Raw genomic sequence first — 21,735 nt, 5'->3', positions numbered from 1 at the left:
GGGAAACCGTAAATAGGATATATTATATAAGGGAAAAAAGATCGGTTTTTATGCAATTAAGCAATATCATGCAATTCTTTTGGAAAAGAATGGTGATTTGTTTTCTGATTGGTATGTGTGTCATGAATTCATAAGTTAATGAAAGTCAGTATTTTTTATTTTATTTTTTTGCGAAAACTTGCTTTTGATGTATAATTGGTTGACAGTCAAGCCTGGTGAAGAGAAAAAAATGAAGTCTGGAGTGAGTCCAGTTGCATCACCTTTGTACAATGTTCCAGTTGTCTATTAAGTTGTAAAATAATTACTTTATTTTCAGGATCTTATTTCTCAACTCATAATTTTTCTAGCCCAGAATTTTAAAATCATAACTTATACAATCAGGCTCCCTTAAAACTGATTATGAAGCCGGGAGGTGGTGGCGCACGCCTTTAATCCCAGCACTTGGGAGGCAGAGGCAGGCGGATTTCTGAGTTCGAGGCCAGCCTGGTCTCCAGAGTGAGTTCCAGGACAGCCAGGGCTATACAGAGAAACCCTGTCTCGAAAAAAACCAAAAAAAAAAAAAAAAACAAAAACTGATTATGAGATGTATATCTTTACAGTGTACGATTATGAGATGTATATATTTACAGTGTAAAAGGGCTGATGTTTTTTTGTAATTCGTATAGTTTGGGAATGAATCAAGTGAAGCTTGAGGGAATTTGGATGTGTTTACTTCACACATGAGCATGTAATTCTCCCGTCCACCGTGCCTAGGACCTTCTTATTTTCTTCTTTGAGTATTCTAATGCCCAAGAAGCGTCCCTGTAGATAAACTCCCGAGTCTTATTTCAGGAGTCAGCTGGTCGAGCATCTCATCCCCCTTTCCCTTCTCTCCTTCATGATTCTTCTTTTCCCATGGTTCATGGAAGGCCTTCACAAGATGCTGATTAGATACCATCACCATGCTTTAACACGTTCAGAATCCTGAGCCAACAGCAACCTCTTATCAGCCTAAATTGCCCAGCCTCTGATAATGGGTTACAGCAGTAGGAAATAGACTTAACAGAAACGCAGATGAATTGTGCAGCCCTCAGACACAGGGTAAGAAGCCAGACATGATGGCACATAGAATGTAAGAATCCATTTCCATAAAAAGCCAAATAACCTGCAGCAACAGAGAATAGTGCTTCCTGGAACTGGAAGCCAAAGGAGAGGCAGCCTGCAAACAGGAGCAGTCAGGGTTATGATGGAGATGGCAGCACCTGGCCACGGTGGTGAGTCCTTGACTGTACACAAAGCGCAAAGCGTATTGGCTGCACACTGGAAATCCTTTTGATTTTTCTTTTGTGCATTGTCTCTAGCCAAAATCTACACATGCACACATTTTTTTTTTTTACATTCAGGCTTTAATGTCCTTTTGAGAAACATTACCATGTGTGTTTTCTGACCCCCTTAAGTAAGATATTTCTGTATTTGAACTTCCATCATACTTTGAACACTTAACTGTGTTTTAAAACTTAAATATTTTCCTCATACTTCTCTCCTTTACCCAAATAAAACATGGAATTGATTATATTTGTGTCCACAGTGTATAATTTAATATATGAAATACAAGACTTGCACAAAATCTTTGATTAGTGAAAGAGATTAAATATGAATTTGTCATAGTTTTCTGAGATACCACATTAAACTGACTGTTCAGTACAGGTAGGTATCAATATCTTAGATAAGGAAAATTACTCCTATTAAATATTATTTAACTTAGACTATATATGAGCTAGAAGAAACATTTTAATTATATGCAAATCTACAGATGATCATGGATTTATTACTTAAGGATGTTTGGTAACTATACTTGTATTATAAAAATTTTATTCCTATAGAGTTTTAATTAAGGTTGTTCCTTCCATTCATCCCTCTAGAAAAGATATCTATTCTGTACTTCCATAACATAATGTAAATAATTATTAAAGCCTTTGTGTGTTTACTGCCCTGTCATCTCAGTAGAGTAGACACTGAAAGCAAAGCCCTTCAGCACTCTCGTTTGTGTTCAGTGTCTTGATAAAAAGGTGAAGCAGTGAGCACCTGTTCTACAATCGTGAGCATGGCCTTTTCTCTAAGTTCTGATCATTTTCATTGTATTCATCTTGAAGCTTAGTAGTTTTTTGTTTCTGTTTTTTAGATGCTTGTGTATTTTGGATTAATCCCATAATGTATTATATTGCTCTTTACCTGGGATAATAATTCCTCTTTTAGTGTCTACAGTATAGACATACTAGCTTTCATTTGTGTAGTGTGTGTCTTTAACCAACCCTTACTAAGATTGCTGAATGTTCTTCTACTCCATGCAGGCTCTGTATAGACAGCATGAATAGTGCTTGCTCTGCTTTTTTTTACGTCTAATCTGATTAGCCATCTCTGCTAAGTAAAAGGCTTAGACTTGAAATCTACCAGCTTCCTAGCTGCTTTCTGATCATCTGAGCTGTTCTTTGTTCCTTTACCTTCTCTTTTTTGTTTTGTTTTGTTTTGTTTTTTGAGAAGGGGTTTTTCTGTCTAGCCCTGGCTGTCCTGGAACTCACTCTGTAGACCAGGCTGGCCTCGAACTCAGAAATCCGGTTGCCTCTGCCACCCAAGTGCTGGGATTAAAGGCATGCACCACCACTGACCAGCCCTTTACCTTCTTGCTCTTTAATGTTTTGTGGTGGTGTAGGTAGATATGGTGAATGGCATTTAATCTCTACAAATGAGGACATTTTCTTTTGCAATGGATTGTCTGTGGAATACTGGTCAAGTGGAATATACTCAGGTTGAACTGGGTTTATTTTGTTGTTCCTTTACATAAACCAAACCCTCCTGGTGGTGCTATTATCTCCTGGGTCTTAGCATGCCTTCGCTCGAGGAGTCTCCCAAGGGTTCCTACTTTCCCTGCAGCCAGGAACAGTTGGTGCTGTCCTGTGTCATAAGGGAATTTCTCCCAGTTCTTGCTTCTGTCACGGTCGTAAACAAGCCAAATTAATATGAGTAAGCTAGGACTTGGGTTGATATCAATCATTTATTCTGTTTATTTTTCCTAGCTCAGCATAAAAACTCATTTCCCTTCCTTTCTTGAAAAAAGAATTCCTAATTTATCATGATTGTGTCTAGGAAAAAATTACTTTAAAAAAATAGAATTGGAATTATAATGATCAGTGATTTAAAAGCTAAAGGTAGCAAAACTTGAGGGTTTGCTTCCTATGAGCAGACACATACAGACACATTAGGTTCTTTTGTTTGGTTGGTTGTTTTGTTTTTTTTTTGGTTTTTTGAGACAGGGTTTCTCTGTGTAGCCCTGGCTGTCCTGGAACTCACTCTGTAGACCAGGCTGGCCTCAAACTCAGAAATCTGTCTGCCTCTGCCTCTGCCTCCCAAGTGCTGGGATTAAAGGTGTGCGCCACCACTGCCCAGCACACATTAGGTTCTTACTTTACATCCACCATGGAGGTAGACACAGTAGGGAAAGAAGCAAGAAGCCCCAGAGCTCATTGCAACTCGATGTGACTTCCTCTGCTTCCCTCCCAGACCAGGATACTAACAGATGCTGAAATACTGCAGAAAAGCAAGCTCATCAGCATGGGAGACTGTGCTTTAATATTTTATGTCATTACCTTGGGAATAATAATTTTTTCTAATATTAAATTCTTACTGAAACTCTTAACATTTTGAGTTTTAATAAAGAAAAAAAAGAAACGAAAAGAAAAAAAAATGCCCTTTCTAGCACCGAGGAATAGTGGCAGGGTTGCAGTGTTTTCATTCAGTTCTTCAGAGACCTTACTTGATGACAGCACACCTCTAATTCCTATAACTGAAATGTCTTAGGATCTCACTTCCTCTTATTTACTTTTAGCTGTAACTGAACTGGTTATAGTTAAAGTGGATGGAAATTGCATCTAAAAGTGATGATGACTATTGTTCTCCTCGAGTCTTCTGTTTTCCCTGTGAAGTAGGAAGTATTCGTGTTGTGGCTTGCATCGCCCTAGCTCTCTGTCGTCTGTAACCTGGACTTTGTACACCGCATGTAAGGACTTGCTACTGTGTTTTGCCACTTTAAGGCCTGAACTAATTATATGTGAAGTAATGTGTCAGTCAACTATGCATCATGTGCAGTTTAGACTGTTTTTGGATAACTTAATATTGGATGTCCTAAAACGATTTCTTGAAAAGGGGACCAGATAACTTTTCAGATATTAATCTTTTAAAATATGTGCTCAATTGACACTGAAAATTAAATAGCTGTATCATAGTCACCACTGTGCATGGTGGCACATGCCAGCAGCTCCAGGACCACTGGGACAGAAGGATTGCTGGCTAAAGCACAGCCTGTCGCCTCCAGGTCAATAGAGAGTCAAGTGCTGTCATCGCCTCTACAGCAACTGGGAAAGGAACAGGCTTCTTCAAGAAGCTGACGTATTAAGAGAACATGGAGCTAGACTTCAGACTTGCCAAATTGCACTTGGTGATATTTAATCATGATAACTTCTGTAAGCCAAGAGTGATTTAAAATAAAAGCAAAAAGCTATGAATTATAGTTTCTTAATTTACCAGCCACTATGTTCTTAGCTCTGAAACATATTCAGAATCAGAGATATTTGCATGTAAGTTTCTCAGTGCCTAGTTTCTGTTCTGGCGGTCAGTAACTTCGAAAGCATCTGTCTGCAGTTCTGTGCTCTGTAACATGCACACAGCATGGCGGTCAGTAACTTCGAAAGCATCTGTCTGCAGTTCTGTGCTCTGTAACACGCACACAGCATGTACAGAGCTAGTGTGATTGTCCCCTGCAGAGTTTATGTGCAGATAGTTTTGTTTAAAACACAGTGAATAAGGCAGTGCACTTATACACCCCAGACACAGAATGTATAAAAGAAATGCTTTGGGAAGACTATCTGGGAAGATAGTCTGTTAGTAAAATGATTGGCGCACAAACATAAGGACCCGAGTTCATTCCCCAGCACCTATGTACATTGGTGGTATTTGTTGTGTTTTACAAACAAGAGAAAAGACTGGGATATGTTTTGGTAGAGCCAGGTATGGTGAGGTGGGAGGGGTGCCTCTGTGGGCCCATGCTGAGGCACCCCTTCCCCCTGAGGTACCAGCCATATAAGATGGATATAAGATGGAATAGAGTTTATTTAGTGCATGAGAAGGGGAGTTGGGAAGGGAGTAGAAATAGAGAGAAGGGGACATGCGGGAAGAAAAGGGGGAGGGGGAGGGAGAGAAGGGTAAGAGAGCAAGAGAGTGAGGAGGGGACAAACAGCCCCTTTTCTAGGGAGTCAGGCACACCTGGCTGTTGCCAGGTAACTGTGGGGTGGAGCCTAGAAGGAATGCTAATAACATTCCTCCGTTTGGGTTTAATTAGAAAAGAGAAAAATAGATGCGATGGTGGAGCAGAAATAGGGTTGTCGTCATGATTTTAACTACTCCTGCTGACTTTGGGGTGACTTGTCTCTGGGAAACCTAAGAAAATGGGTATGAGGAAGTTGGTCCAGCAGTATTGGCTTGTAATCCCAACAGGAGGAAGATGGATACAGGACATCCCTGGGTGCATGCTGGCTATCTGGCTGTGGTGGTTTGAATGAGATGTTTGCATAGTCTTGGACATTTGAGTACTTAGCCCCAGTTGGTGGAGTTGTTGGGATGGTGTAGGAGGTTAGGAGATGTGGCCTCACTGGAGGAAATATGTTGCTAGGGGCAGGCTTTGAGGCTTCTGAAGCTGTAAGCCTTTCCCTGTTTCTCCAGAGGAAACTGAGCTCTCAGCCACTCTAGTCACCATGCCTTCCTACTGCAGTACTTACCCATTGTCATGGAGATGGAGTCCTTTCCCCCTGGAAAGGGGAACTCAGATAAACCCTTCTTTCGAAAGTTTCCTTGTTCAAGGTCTTTCATTATGGCTGAGGAAACTAACATACCCCACACTAGTCTAATAGGTCAGCACAGGATCCCAGGGAGGGAGCCTCCGAAACAAGGTGCACGACTCCAAGACTGACCTCAAGTCTCTACACCAAGTGCATATGAACCCATACACACACACACACACACACACACACACACACACACACACACGTGTGGGCACACACATAAACACACATGCACAAGTGCTTCTTACTTGCTAAAACTTGATTGCAAATGAAATAATTGGAAGGATCAAGTATCACCTTATACAACACTTTTCATAATAATTTCATTTTTTCTCAGTAATTTTAAACAAAGTTTAGATGAATGTTTTTTAGACTGAATAGTTCTTACTGTTTCTCTCGCAGGCTTAGAATTTTCTGTTGTGCCTTTTATAATATCACTGCAGTTATGATGTTTACTTAATTATAAGCTTATTAAGTTTTCTAATTTGGTGCCTCTAGCTCTCATCTGTTTAACTGGCATAGTAGAAACAAATAACCCCACATCGTTCAAATGTTTGGTTTAGTAACTGGCTGATACAAATAACATGAAGTCAAATACTATTAACCTGATGTCATTAAGACACTAGCCGTGGTCTACAGTACAACGTGTAGCCCAGAGCATTATAGTGCAATATTTAATTCTTTGTGCAATGCACATAGACAGTAGATCCATATTTTATCCATAAGAATACTTACCAGTCATAAAAATTGTGAGGCAATATATATACTATGTGAATTGAGTGAAACATGAAAAGACATACATTATTACATCACTGTGCTCATGAGAGATAGCCACAATTTTATAATTGATGGGTGGAAAAAGGAAACAGCCTTAGTCTCTTATACTTGCTGAATAACTCATACTTGAAAATAAATTGCCAAGCCAGGCAGTGGAGGTGCATGCCTTTAATCCCAGCACTTGGGAGGCAGAGGCAGAGGCAGGCAGATTTCTAAGTTCATGAGTTCCAGGACAACCAGGGCTACACAGAGAAACCCTGTCTCAAAAAAAAAGAAAAAGAAAGAAAGAAAAGAAAAGAAACTGCCAACTCGCTAGTTTCTTCCCAACATATGCGACATAATCATGACATTCAAGTTTGATTGTTTCTTGCTTTTGGTCACAGAACAGTATTGGAAGTACAGTACCTTTACATATTGCTCTTAGTGTTAGTATGAAAAAATTATCATTTGGGGACTGGAAACTATATTCTACAACATACTATCATTAAAGAATGAGGTAAGATTTACAAGTATTGGTAGGTTCCTCCAGTGGCCGTATGTCTCATAATTATGAAGAATTAAGATGTAAATTACATTTCTATATATGCATACATACACACATGACACAAAAATGTTAAAATAAAATGAAACAAAAAATCAATCAAAAAATATGGAGTTTATTTTGTATTGACCAACTACTCCTGGGCATGGGGCCTACGTGTGGTTGATACTCCCAATGACACTCCATTAGAGCAAACTGATTGTCCATTTGCTGGAAGATATCCATTGCAAATTTTTCTTGCTTCAGTATGGGGCCTCATCTAAACTTGTATCTTCGCAGGTTCCGTGCCTGCTGCCACAGTGTCTGTGTTGCGTCTGTGCAGTCCTGTTATGTCTGGAGTTACACGCCTCTTCTGACTGTTACAATCTTTTACCTCCTCTTCTGCATAGACCTTTGAGCCCAGAGAGGAAGTAAAGATGTCCCATGTAGGACTGAGTGCTTCCAAGTCTCTCACTCAGAATGTTATCTAGCTGTGGGTGTCTGTTACTTAATTCTTATCAACTTCAAGAAGCCTCTCTGGTGAGGGCTGAACAAGGCATGGATGAGGATACAGCATTGTTATTAGGAATCAGTTTATTCTTATGCTCCTTTAGCAGGAAAATAATAATGGGTTGTCCTGTAGGCATGTGATCTATCTATTCTAGGTTTCTGGCCACTCTTGCAGTGTCGGGTGTGGGATCTGTTTCATGGAATAGGCCTTAAATCTTGTACAGAATTGTTTGGTTAATGGCGCATCGTCTGTGCCACCGCTGCACCAGGGCATTCTGCAGAGAGCTGGCAGTTGGAGTAGCAGGGGTTGTAGCCAGTGGGGAGGGTGCTGATGATTACCTCTTCCCACAGTGTCAGGAGTTCCTTGAATGACTGGCACTGTGAATGTTAGTCAGGAGGGATGACGCTTCTAGGTAGTTAGACACCAGCTTGTGGAGAACAATCAGTAGATTTGGCAATAGTCTGTGATGTTTGGGGTGTTCCATGAGAGCCCTTTGACCATCAGCTCAACTAAATATAACCCATTCGTGCTACGGACATTGTCTTTCACCATTTTATTGTGAGTCCACTTAAATTTCCTTCAGATACGTATATTTTATTGTAAGCATTTTCAATGGACTGCCATGTTTCCTGTGAGGCCTTCAGTGTTAGTTGTCCCTCCCCATATTCCCTCCTCTAACGTGCTCTCTCATCCCACCCTTTTAAACCTACGATTCTGGTTTCCCCTTTTCTTTGTATAAACCTATATTCTGTTTCCTCATCCTTCGGAGAGCCTCTCCTAATCCCTAGTCCATTACTCGAAACCTGACCTCTCATTCAGAGTGTAGGACCCATATGGGAAGCTTAATACCCACATATCGGAGAAAACATGCAGTATTTGGTTTTGGGGGCGTTGAGGGTAGCAGGGTCTGGCTTATCTCACTCAGGATTATTTTCTAGATCTAGCTATTTATCTGTGAATCTCATTTTTTTAAACAGCTGAGTCATACAGAAATGAAGATGGATAAGCATGGGTCTCTGTAGTAAGCTGCAGGGGCCTTGGGTGCATGCCCAAGATCTTTTGGAGGATCTGTTGTGAGCTTTTGAGGAAACTTCACCCTGATTTCTGTAGTGTCTGTACAAGTTTGCACTCCCATCAGCAGTAAGTGCTCTCCTTTCCGGCATCATTGCCAGCATGTGCTGTTGGTTGTTTGATTGATCTTGGCCATTCTGACTGTGTAAGATGGGATCTTTAATTTTCATCTCCATGATAGCCTAGGGTGTTTTTCAGACATTTGTGTTTGACCTTTTGAAAAATCTCTCCTTAGTTCTGTGCCCCAATTTTAAATCTCCTTGGTTTTGTACCCCATTTTTAAATTGCTTTCTTGATGTTCAGGGTTTTGGTAGTGGTGAGGGGGTGTTTGTTTGTTTGTTAGTTCTTTATATACTCTAGATAGGAACCTTCTATCAGATACATAACTGTTGAAGATCTTTTCCCATTCTGTAGGCTACAGCTATGCCCAATGATGGTGTCATTCATAGAAGCCTTTTAGCTTCATGAGTTTCTACCTATTAACTGTTGGTCTTAATCTTTCTGCTAATGGTATCTCTTGCTCAGAAAACCCTTAAGTTCAAGCTTGTTCTCCACCTTCTTTTTGACGAGATTTAGGACTGGTCTTCTGCTAAGATCCCTGAACCATTCGTAGTTGAGTTCTGTACAGGGTGATAAGCATGGATCTGTTTGCATGCATTTACACGCAGCCCTCTAGTCTGACCTGCACCATTTCTTAAAGGTTTAGCCATTTCATCTCAAAACAAACAAACAAACAAAACAAAACAAAAAAACGGAGGCAGAGGCAGGCAGATTTCTGAGTTCAAGGCCAGCCTTGTCTACAGAGTGAGTTCCAGGACAGCCAGGGCTACACAGAGAAACCCTGTCTTGAAAAAAAAAAAAGCCAGGATCGATAGATATGTGGAATTATCTGTATTTTCAGTTTGATTCTATTGATCATCTTTTTTTTAGGCTAATACCATGCTGTTTTGATTATCATAGCTTTGTAGTACAATTTGAGATTGCATGGCAATGCCTGTAGCATTTTATTATCCAGCTATTGTATTTTATTAAGTATTTATTTTTTTATTATTTTAGCTTTCTTTAGTTTTTGTGGTTCAATATGAAATTGAATTTTTTTTTTTTAATTTTTGTGAAGAGTTTTGTTGGAATTTTGTTGAGGATTGCAGGATTTCTCACAGTATTAATCCTTGCCATCCCTGAACTTAAGAGGTGTCTTTCCATCTTCTGGTATCTTCAATTTCTTTATTCAATGTCTTAAACTTTTTCATTATATAAGTCTTCTACTTGGTTATTTGTTTGTTTGTGTGTGTGTGTGTGTGTGTGTGTGTGTGTGTGTGTGTGTGTGTGTGTGTATTTTTGAGACTCTTTTGAAAGGTACTGTTTTCCTGATTGCTTTCTCGATGTTTACCATTTGTGTTTAGGAAGGCTACTGATTTTTCTGTTTATTTTTGATCCTGCTACATTGCTGAAAGTGTTTATCAGCTATAGGGGTTTCCTAATAGAGTCTTTAGGATCTTTTAGGTATAAAATTTTATTGTCTGCACATAAGTTTGATTTCTTCCTTCTTGATCTCCAGTTGTCTTCTTGCTCTAAGACTGAATTCAAGAACTAATTGAGTAGGTATGAGAAAGTGGGCACCCTTGTCTTCTTCCTGATTTTAGTGGAAACTCTTTGAGTTTCTCTCCATTTAGGATGCCGTGGATTTGCTGTTAACTGCCTTTCTTATGTTGAGGCATGTTCCTTGTATCCAGGACTTTTATCAAGCTGAAGCATGCTTCAGAGTAAGTCTGGAGAGACTGGAATGGAGGAAAGGTTGTCTACCCAAGCCCCGGCCTAGTGCAACCACTGGGACTCTCTGCCCCAGCCTAGTGTGACCACTAGGACTCTGTGCCCCAGCCTAGTGCGACCACTAGGACTCTCTGCCACAGACTAGTGCAACCACTAGGAGACTCTGCCCCAGCCTAGTGCGACCACTAGGAGACTCTGCCCCAGCCTAGTGCGACCACTAGGAGACTCTGCCCCAGCCTAGTGTGACCACGGGGACTCTCTGCCCCAGCCTAGTGCAACCACGGAGAGTCTCTGGTGGAGAATGTTTCTGAGTATAGTAGAGAATCAAAAAGGAATGGGGTTGAGCTGGAAGGAAAGGCTGAAAGGGTCAGCCTGAAGGAGCTGTTGGGTGAAGTTCTCTTTATCACTGAGGAGCTCCGTTGATAGGGAGCCTGCTTAGCTTTGAGCTGACTGTGGTCAGCCATGGTGTAGCTGATGGAGGGTTTGCTAGGATTTCAAGACCAAAGTTGGTTATAGAGTGAGCGCCACAGCAGCCTGAGATGCAGAGTGAAACCCTGTCTCAGAGTTAGGTAAATGGGCTCAGCATAGCTTTGTGTACTAGGGAACTAGGGCTGAAACTGGGTTTCTTAAAGACGTCTTAAGCATTCACAGTTTATAGTTTGAAAGCTTATCTTTGCTCAGCAACAAAAGTCAAATTCTATTTGAGTTTTGTAAACTTTTGGTTGACCATACTCTATATCCATGTAGTAAATATTTATTAACTGTAAATCATTTTCTAAAATAATGTCCATATACATATTGACTAGTTCTTACTTTGTTGTCGTTATTGTTGTTACTGGAAATTATCTTTATTTTTTGTTTTAAGACAGCATTTTGGTCTGGCAGGCAGGTTGGCTAGAACTTGAAGTTCTTCTGCTTCAACTTCCTAAGTGATAGGCTACAAGTGTATACTGTACCTGGCAGGGAAGTAGAAGGATGTGTGTATGTTTGTGTCTGTGTATGTGTGTGAGTGACTGCGTGCAGCTGCGTAGTGTGCTCATGGGGAAGCTTGAGGTAGAAACTGGGAATTTTCCCCTGTTATTCCTTTCCTTATTCACTGAGGAAGGGTCTCTCACTTGGACCCAGCGCTGACCTCTGTGCCTAGTGTGCATAGCCAGCTTGTCCTGGGGAACCCCCTGTCCCTACCTTCTGAGTGCTGGAAATAAGGGGGGGCTGCTCTGCCTACCTCATGTTTATGTGGGTTCTGGGGAATCTAAACACAGGCTTCCAAGTGCATGGTGAGTATTTTACCCAATGACCCATCTCCCTAGCCCTGAAACTTAAATTTCTATGAACACAGCCCTGTAGGCATAGAAATTTCTGTAGTTGTAACTGTTCAGCATTGCTGTGTATCTCTATAACTATTAGAACATGGTATAAAATTAAACAAATGAAATGGGTTTGGTTTTTAACCTGTTTTCCTTCATTGTTTTAAAATTAAGAAACTAGGATGTTGTATGTGTGTATATGTCTATACCAAAAAGAAATGATGTTTTAAGTTTCATATAGTCAAAGGTTGAGCATCATATAGAAATGTACAGCCTTAGCCCAGTACTTTATTAATAGAGAAAGTCTTTGATTTAGTAATGTCATGGCACTAGTTCCTCTGAGAGGTGCACTTCTTGTACTGACCCTTCTGTTACGTCCCTGAGCTAGACTGTCCGTTCTGCCTTCAGTTACTAGCTTAGCACTTGAGCCACTGAAATATGGTTAGTTTGAATTGAGGGTGATTTCTAGGGTAAAATTCATGTGTATTTTGAACATTTATTATGAAAAACATAAATATTTTTCTAATAGCAATGATTACAGGTTAGGATGATAATATTTTAGACATTTGGTTGAATAAAATTATATTAAAATGTGGTCCTTGTCTTAGTTTACTCTTTAAGGCGGTTCTTATAAAGCCATATTACACGCGTGACTTGCATATATTACCGTCATGATTCTGTTGGACAGCACTAGTCTATTGACTGTCTTTTATATGGAGAGGTCAGATTGTAAAAGGTGAATATCCTTTTAAGTTTCCATTCCTGTCTTCAAAGGTTGGAAAGTATCGTAAAAATTTTGCACATCTTTCCAACAGCTGAGTGGCATTTCTCTTGTGCATTGGAGGTTTACAAGTCTGTCTGACCATTACTTCATCACCACTTAGAAGTGAAAATGGAATGGTATAAGCTAGAAGAGAGGAGATAAGGAAAAATAAAGCACAAATCAAGAATGAAAGGACTATGTTTGTGGATCATAGAAAACGCTGTTAGACTGTAGACTAGTACTTAGTAATTATATGTTGTAACCTAGAATCATACTGTGTCCCATCCACTCTTCTTTAAGAATGGCCTTTGAAAAACACTCATAGAAAGATATATTTTTTATTTTTTGAGTTAAGGGACAAACACTTTTACTAAACAATACTACTTATGAGGCTGTGGGCATGGCTCAGTGATAGAACACTTGCCTAGTGTGTTCGAGGCCCCGGGTTGTCTTCATCAGGAACCCTATCCCTTCAGAAGAGAAGACCGTTTTGTTCTTGCTTTTAAAAAAGGTGGGGTAGGAGTTGGGATGAAGTTTCTCACCATAAAACACCCAGAAGCTCTTTAAGCTCCAGTTTATACAGTGAGGATATTCTTTATTTTCCTCCTATAAAAACGATTGTCGCCTTACCGCATCCCACTCCCGTGTTCATGTTTGTTTTGGTCTCCTTCTGTTTGATTTTTCAACAAGACATTTGGTCACCCCGCTTGAGTTTGTCTTCAATTTATTAAATGAAGAATAGCAAACCGTGTTGTGTTTTGTGTTTGAAATTGCAAGGTACATTTCCTTTTTATTTTATTTTTAATTTAACTCTTTGTTTTACAGATGAGGGCAGAAGTGCAGTTGACCAAGCAGGTGGTGCACAGATTGTAATTGACCGTTTAAGGTCGCTGTGCAGTAGAACAGATCCCGCCAATGAGAAGCTCTTGACTGTCTTTTGTGGCATGCTGATGAACTATAGCAATGAGAATGGTAAACAAAACTGAACACTTGCTTTATCTGTGGGGGAAGTTCTAAAATCATTTTCACTATAATATACAACAGTTTTTTGAAAAACAACAAATTCACAAGTGGCACATCAAATTAAGAATTCACTTTACAGTGTTGGGAAATTGCACAATGGTCTGAGGTACAGAACTGGAACTAGGCTTCAAAGGTCACCTGTGATAATACTGAAATGTAAAAATCAAGTGTATGGTATAGTTTAAATTTTCTTGCTGTGAACATTTTAAAAAGAAACAATGTTAAAGTAGGCTCATGTTTGTGACTTTAAATACCAAGAGTAGTTTTAAACAAACATTGTTTTTAGATAGGAAAATAGCTACTATATTTACTTGGAAGAATAAATATTCTTCAAAGTTCAAAGTAAGTGTAACTAGCTCACTGTAGAAATTAGTCTTTAAGATAATTTCTTTTCCATATAAGACATTTTTAGTACCTAGCAACAAATGACAAACTTTCACCCAGCCTGTGGTTCTTTATTACAGGAGCATCCCTCTGTGCAATGGTAGTAGGATTTCATAGTGCTTTTATGTTGAAAGCATGGCTCATTTCCCATCATCTATGTCAAATGTTATGTGAATAAGTGCTCCAATTCCCCAGTGTCCTTGGGGTATAACAGAGGTCCTTCTGCAATTTGTTTCTTATGGTGTTTTAAGTTTTGCAGTTATATATTGAATATATAGTAATTTTTTTATACTGAATGAGTTTTTTTTTAATGGTAGGTTCATATGGTCAGTGATTTCTATTCTCTTTCACCTTTGCTGAGTCCATTTTGAAGGATTCTAAACATAAAGAGAAATAGAACAGAGTCTGGGTAAAAACCCAGTTTGTAGTTTCTGTCTCAAGTTTAGCTGTAGTATACAGGCATCTGAATTACATTCAGAAATTACATTACAGCTGTTCATGTTGCTTCCTTTTTTTTTTTTTTTTAATTTCATTTGGGAATCAACCCAAGAAAGTAGATAGATCCCAAGTGGAAGAACATTTCAAAATGCCACAAAAAAAACTGCAGCTTTGGATATAATAGACATTTTATGCATCTAAACAAGGAATTTTAGTCTTTTGAGGAAGCTGTTTTAAAATGTGTTTAAAAAAAGAAGGAAGGAAGGAAGCTAGAGAAGTCACACTCCCTTGGTAGACAAAGTGCTGGCAGGCCACACATGCTGACTGAGTTTGGGTCTCCAGCACCCACGTTAACAGGAGACCAAGCTTGAGGGCTCAATGGCCAGTCTACCTAGCTAAACGGGGAAGTTCCTGGTTTAGTGAGGGACCTTGTCTCAAAAGGTATAGTAGAGAACAATTGAGGAAGACATTCTGGTGTCAACCTCTGACCCTTTCTCAAGACACAGACAAAATGCCTGAACAAAATTCCAAAATAGGATGAGGCCTGTGGTAGAGCCTCAGTGTGTAGCAGGGCGCACTGGCATTGGATTCATATACAGAGTGCACATGCACTGGGTGTCTTCTGACACTACAGCTTTCCTCTTGTGGTAAATATGTTTGAGATATAATTCACATACTGTGAGAACCTATTTTAACTTTTTCTCATAATATGGTTGGGCAAATGGTGTTATTCCAAAAGCTACAGAGAACTGCCTTTTTCAAAATGTAGTAAATAAACCGAAGTTATTTTTAGACTGTTAAAGAGACATGGCAAAGGTCACTCTCGTCCTTCTCTCCCATGTCCCGAGCAGCACCCTTTAAAGTGATTCTTGCTGCCAGTGCTTTCACTCAGGTGCTAACCCATCCTTTCATGTTACTATTACACATCTTCATTTTTGTACTCCTATTAGGTACTATATTACTTAGAATTTCCATTTAAAGACTTAAATAGTAGAACTTCTTCACTGACATGAGCTCTCTTACGATTGATTCTGTGTACTCAGCACCCAGATGAGTCGCTGAGACCCGAGAAAACTCAGGAAGTCCTTTAGATCATCACTCAAATGCTTCTTTTTAGATGTGCTTTCCTTTGAATCTTAATTCATACCCCTGTGCTAAATACCTCCCTCTGTTCTGGCATAAAAAAGAGATTGAACTGTTTCTTTGAACACAATTATTTAAGCTTTATCCATAGCGCAGAAGTTAAAATTTTCAGATAAGAAAGTATGGAAACTGATTACAGAAAACTCTTGACCTAGGCGTCCTCGTGAAAGCTCTTTTTAAAGTTATGTATTCATTGTGTAACCTAAGTGCATTGATACTGTGCAGGATATTTGTTCAAATACTTGTGTCAGTGTCAGGAGACTGTCAGTATAGCAAGATTTAAGCCCAATAAAAACGGAACAGAACAGTTTGCTAAACACAGGGACGCTGTCTGGGCTCTAAGTGTACTTGCTCAGTAGAAGCATTTCCGTATTGCTTGATGAAACTGTATATATAACTGAAAGTTATTATTTTATTAGACTAGCTTACGACTATGCTTTTAAGCTATGACCTATTCCTATTTTTTTACTCATTGATGAAACAATTAGGACTTTTTAATAGTAGAGTGCCTGGGTTGTAAAAAGTATACTGCAGAGCCAGAAAGGTTAGAGTAATAATTATAAAACCATATTTAAATATGGCACAAATAAGTTTAGTTACTAAAAGTCACTTAAAGTTTAAAAATCATACTCATGTTTTAATATGGTAAACAACATACCAGTTGTATATAGCCTGGCAAAATAACCTGAATATTGATTTGATAGAAAAGCGTGTAAAGAATTTGGCATTCAGCTTGAAGAAATGTGGTAGCTTTCTTTTATCTGGATACAACCCGAGTTTTAAATGAGGAATTCAGATCTATACTTACAGATATTTTATATCATTTTTTTGACTTTTTTTTTCCTGGTTTGTTAACACTTGCTGAAATGCTGCAGTTTGAGGACACTGACTATTCTCGCTCCGTTGTCCAGCTGAAAGACAGATGCTGAAAGACATTGGAATGAAGTACATTCCAATCAGTCCACCATAAACTTGACAACAGCGTATGTGAGCATTGCACTTGATACATTTAATCTACTGAACATCATGCTGAGCACCTCAAAGCTCCACTTATTTAAACCAGGATCACATAGTTGATGGAACACTGTGGCCTGCTGCTTCTCATGAACCAGCATCCCAAAAGAGACTTGCTGCACATTACTGTCATGTTCTGCTAGAACCTCCTGAATCCATACCATCATCCATTTTAAGTTCCTATATAGTATCCAGATACTAGATACTTTAATGTTACCTAAAGTTTTTATTAATAAAAGCAGTAGTGAGAGGAAAACTAACTCCTCTCCAAAAGCAATCCTTCATTATGTAAGTTAGAACCACTATAAATCTTTATTCTTGAATTAGTAGATATCCCCTATCCAGATTGAGCAGGGATGGATACTGGAAACAAGTGACATTTTCCATGTTATCCACAAAATTAGTGAGTCTGTATATGTGTACCTGGGAACTGCAAACATTTCTTCTTAAGCAAGCCACTTAGAGATCGGAGGAACAGCTCGTGTGGGGACCTGTCAGTTCACGGTCACCATTGTCAGTTACAGTCAGGGGACCTGTCAGCTCATGGTCACCATTGTCAGTTCACGGTCACCATTGTCAGTTCATGGTCACCATTGTCAGTTACAGTCAGGGGACCTGTCAGCTCATGGTCACCACTGTCAGTTACAGTCAGGGGACCTGTCAGTTCATGGTCAGCATTGTCAGTTCTAGTCAGGGGACCTGTCAGCTCATGGTCACCACTGTCAGTTACAGTCAGGGGACCTGTCAGTTCATGGTCACCACTGTCAGTTACAGTCAGGGGACCTGTCAGTTCATGGTCACCACTGTCAGTTACAGTCAGGGGACCTGTCAGTTCACGGTCACCATTGTCAGTTACAGTCAGGGGACCTGTCAATTCACGGTCACCATTGTCAGTTACAGTCAGGGGACCTGTCAGTTCACGGTCACCATTGTCAGTTACAGTCAGGGGACCTGTCAGTTCACGGTCACCATTGTCAGTTACAGTCAGGGGACCTGTCAGTTCATGGTCACTATTGTCAGTTACAGTCAGGGGACCTGTCAGTTCACGGTCAGCATTGTCAGTTACAAGTAGGCATGTCCAATCAGTAAGTAACAGGAGCTCCACTTAAAGAGCTAATATTTTTCAGTTGGTTGGTTGGTTGATTTTGATACATGGTCTCTCTGTGTAGCCCCAAATGGCCCAGATCTTTCTTTATGAACCATACTGCTCTCACACTTACAGAGATCCACTGCCTCTTCCTCCCTGGTACTAGGATTAATGGTGTGCACCACCATGACTGGCTTAATATTTCTCTTAATACACTTGTGTTAGGAACACAAATAGAAGGGAAAGATTATTACAACTTTAAAACAAAGTTTTAAATGGTGATAAGCAATAAAACTAAATTTCATAAATATAAGCTGTGCTGTAAAATAAAGGTAGTAAACTTGCCACCAGGAATTAGCTTCTTCTCAGTGCACTAATATATATCCAATGACATTAAAAAAAAGAACATAAAGTTGGCTGGGTAGGGAGGTGGGGGAATCTGGGAGGAGTTTGGGAAAATGAAATATATTGTATGGAAAAAATTACTAATTAAAAGAAATTTCCAGACACAAAGACTTTCTTCAGTTTTAAATAACTTTAATCATAGTAACCATACATATTTTATGTCTTTAAAATGAAGACATTTGTCATTCTTGTCATAGTTCAGGTATTATGTATATATAATAAATCATTATGTGTAGTATCTATTATAGCCCAGCAGTGTAGAGCCGCAGATTAAAATGATCCTAGAGTGTGCCTATTAGGTTTTATCAGCCGGACTCCAGACAGAGTCATTTAGAAGAGGGAACCTCAACTGAGAAAATACTTTGATAAGATTTGTTGGTAAGCAAGCCTGCAGGTCGTTATCATAACTGATGATTGATGTGGAAGAGTCTAGTCCACTGTGGGCGGTGCCATCCCTGAGCAGGGGGGCCTGGGTTTTATGTAACAGTACGCTGAACAAGACAGTAAGCAGCAGTCCCCCATTGTCTCTGCTTCAGTTCCTGCCTTAGCTTCCCCCAGTGATGGACTGCGATCAGGATATGTAATAAATAAACTTTCCCTCTACCCCTCCCCCCATAAGAAAAGCTAATTTCTTTTTATAGTGAATTTCCTTAGTGAATCTAACCCAGTGACAGTGACTTGGGTTAGCTTCTTTTTCTTCACATTTAGAATAGGAGTAAAAATGAATACGGTATGATACTAATTAAAACACATTCTGTCCCAAGTTGTGTTTATCCCCATTTTAGTGTTCATTGATCACAACATACAGGAGGATTTCCTAAATGTTGAAAGTTTAGAAAAATTCTTGCACCATATGAGGCATTACTTCCACAGTTTAATTAAGATGACATGGTGCTTCTAATATATTTTCTACATACTAATATGTGTGTGTATACATATATGCATACATATACACACACACATATATATATATACATATACACACACATATATAAACATAGAACAAAAAAGAAAACCCTCAAAATGTAAAATTATATATTCCAGCATACTACATTGAATGTATTCTCTAAATGTTTTCTAAGTTTTAAAGACATGGACCATATACTTTTAAGTTCACATCTTTTAAATCTCAGTTAGTCAATTGAAATGTCTCAGTGTGTTAAGTGAAAGTGAGTTGGAGATTTCGATTGTGCGGCTGAGTTGTTGGAATTTTCATGCTATGCTAACCACTGCACCTTATTAAATACCTCCTAGCCATCGGTTTTGATGTTAAGAGAATTCTGGATTTTTTCTTCTTGTATAACAATGCTTTTGAATCCCTTTGCTGAATCGGATAGATTTCCTGAAGTTCTACTACAAATGCCTTTGTATTTACAAATGTTTTGTTCTTAATCTCATGTGGTCAGCTGTTGGCTCTATCCATCGCAACATCAATTTCTGAATGCAAAAACTTGAAGTTTTTATCTTAGTAAAATGCAGTGGTTGAGCTCATTTGTCAGCAGTTTCGATAACCTCATCCTTAGCTTGGTGTTATATTACAAGAATAATACTTTGTTGGCATTGCTAACCTTAAGGTGCTCTTGCTGTTATTGCTGGATATCTTACATTGTAATGCTATATACATATGTAATATAATGCTGCGTACACACCCACTCAGGGCAGTGGAAGAGCAAAGGCTGTGTGGTTTTGTAATCTCTAACGTATTTTGCTTTCTGTTTTCTCTGTATTTGCCTAAAGTTTGGATTTAGGACAGTTACTCAAGGCCTCAGGATATTATTTTCAAGATTTTCACACTGTGAAAATTTTAAATGGCAACATTGGCTTTCTGATGCACCCCCACCACTTCACAAACCTGAGAATTCCCAAATTGGACTTTTAATTACAAGACTCATTGCGTAAATGGGATTAAGTAACTTTAAGAAACCAGTTCCTTTGGAGTAAATGGATGCTCTGAATTCCAGCCAGGGAAGGAGATAGACTGACTGTAGCTCCTTACAGTTCCCTCAGCTCCTCCAAATCCAGCTCCCATGCCCCGCCCCCAGTCTTATTTCTAGCCCTGTAGCAGACCACCTGGTGTAGCCTCCCCCTCCCTACCCCTTTTTTAGTGAATCACATAGATCTTCCCCTCCCCCCCACTCACTGCTTTCTCTCAACATCAACTGGTGCTCCCTGGGTACCCACAGGCCATATGGACCAGGGAAGCAAAGCAGGCTCACTGCTGCTCTTCACCTCTCACCTAGCTGCTCTGAATTCATTATCCCCCATTCCCCCAGGTTTCATCCCTAGCTGTGTAGTATACCTCTGTGTATTTATTCCCCAACCCCAACCCCTGCCCCACCTCCATCCAAACACAGCCCCACACATACATCTCCAATGGATCACACGGATGTCTCTTCTTCTTGTGCAGTTTTATCCCAGCTCCCACCCCTAGCAGGCATTTCCTGGGAACCCAGAGGCCACTACACCCAAGGGAGCAGGTGGGCTAACCTCAGACCTTCCACACTCCCTTCACCTACTAAGTGTAATCCCCCAGTCTCAACCCTAACTCTACAGCAGACCACTTACTGTTGCTTCCCATTTCTCTGTACCCCATTTCCAGTGAATCATACAGATCTTTCCCTCCAAACTTCCTTCACCCGTCTCATTGCTTTATTCTAGTCCCTGATTCCCTGGGACCCTGCAGTCCAATTTGGTGAGAAAAGTAGGTAGGCTAACTGCAGATCTTTACCTCTCTTTCCATCCCTCCAAGTCTAGTCACCCATTCTCATACCCATCTCCGTAGCAGACTTTCTGTTGTGGCCTGTTCTTTCTTTCCTCTCTCACCCCATTCCCAGTGGACTGAGGAGATTCAGGTGGAACACCTGCTTTCTGGAAGCTCCTTGACCTCCTAGCACAGCCCTATTCTAAGTGTTACCATTCAATACTTAGAAACTCATTTTAACTAGAAACCCCCAATGGACACACCTGCCAGGATTCCAGAAGAATTCCCTATCAAGTAACACAGAGCCACCTCATAAGAACCAGAGACCACAACAGAAACCAAGGAATAAAACACCCACCCAACAATGGTAAGACCAGATAGTATGTTTCCAAACACAGCTGCCTAGCTGCCATTGTAAAAACACATTAATAGCCAGGACAGTAGAAACCAGCAACCCTACAACAGCAGACCCTGGATATTGCACCATAGCTGAAACATAATAAAAAGACCTTAAAATAGCCTCTATGAATATGATAGAGGTCCTTAAAGAAGAAATAGAAAAATGCTTTAAAGAAATCTTATGAAAACACACATTGGAAGGGATAAAATAAAATTGTTCAAGGCCTGAAAGTAGAAATAGGGTCAATAAAGATCACCTAAACTGAGGGAAATCTGTAGATGAACAGTTGAGGAACTGAAACAGGAACCTCATAGGTAAATTTCAGCACCTGAACACAAGAGAGTAGAGAGAGACTCTTGGGCCTTTAAGGCACAGTAGAAGAACTGACTACTCCTGTCAAAGAAAATGTTAAGTCTAAAACATACTTGGCACACACACATACACACACAAAAAAAAAATTATCCAGGAAATCTGGGACATATGAAAAGAACAAATTAAAAGTAATTGGACTAGAGGAAGGAAAAAGAACACTGGACAAAGGCACAGAAAAT

At 39.7% G+C, this 21,735-nt stretch overlaps 1 protein-coding gene and 1 long non-coding RNA gene across 7 annotated transcripts in view; one reads left to right on the top strand and one right to left on the bottom strand.

Annotated features, from left to right (window-relative positions):
- Rap1gds1 (Rap1 GTPase-GDP dissociation stimulator 1) overlaps positions 1-21,735 on the top strand; it is a 161,949-nt gene that overhangs the window by 76,752 nt on the left and 63,462 nt on the right. For 4 of the 6 annotated variants that reach the window (XR_004119855.1, XR_004119854.1, XM_031375657.1 and 1 more), the window contains exon 5: positions 13,415-13,561. The exons of the other annotated variants lie outside the window; for them this stretch is intronic. Coding sequence is in view for 2 of the 4 variants with exons in the window: in XM_031375657.1 (XP_031231517.1) it covers positions 13,415-13,561 (147 nt within the window). In the remaining 2 variants the exon portion in view is untranslated. The remainder of the gene's footprint in view (positions 1-13,414; positions 13,562-21,735) is intronic. 6 annotated transcript variants of the gene reach the window in all.
- LOC116093853 overlaps positions 16,320-21,735 on the bottom strand; it is a 37,499-nt gene continuing 32,083 nt past the window's right edge. Inside the window, exon 4 of the long non-coding RNA XR_004119856.1 lies at positions 16,320-16,502. This is a non-coding gene — a long non-coding RNA (uncharacterized LOC116093853). The remainder of the gene's footprint in view (positions 16,503-21,735) is intronic.

The sequence above is a fragment of the Mastomys coucha genome, unplaced genomic scaffold (genome assembly GCF_008632895.1).
Source record: "Mastomys coucha isolate ucsf_1 unplaced genomic scaffold, UCSF_Mcou_1 pScaffold16, whole genome shotgun sequence".
In the NCBI taxonomy this organism is placed as follows: domain Eukaryota; kingdom Metazoa; phylum Chordata; class Mammalia; order Rodentia; family Muridae; genus Mastomys; species Mastomys coucha.
This window is presented reverse-complemented; position numbering and strand designations above follow the sequence as displayed.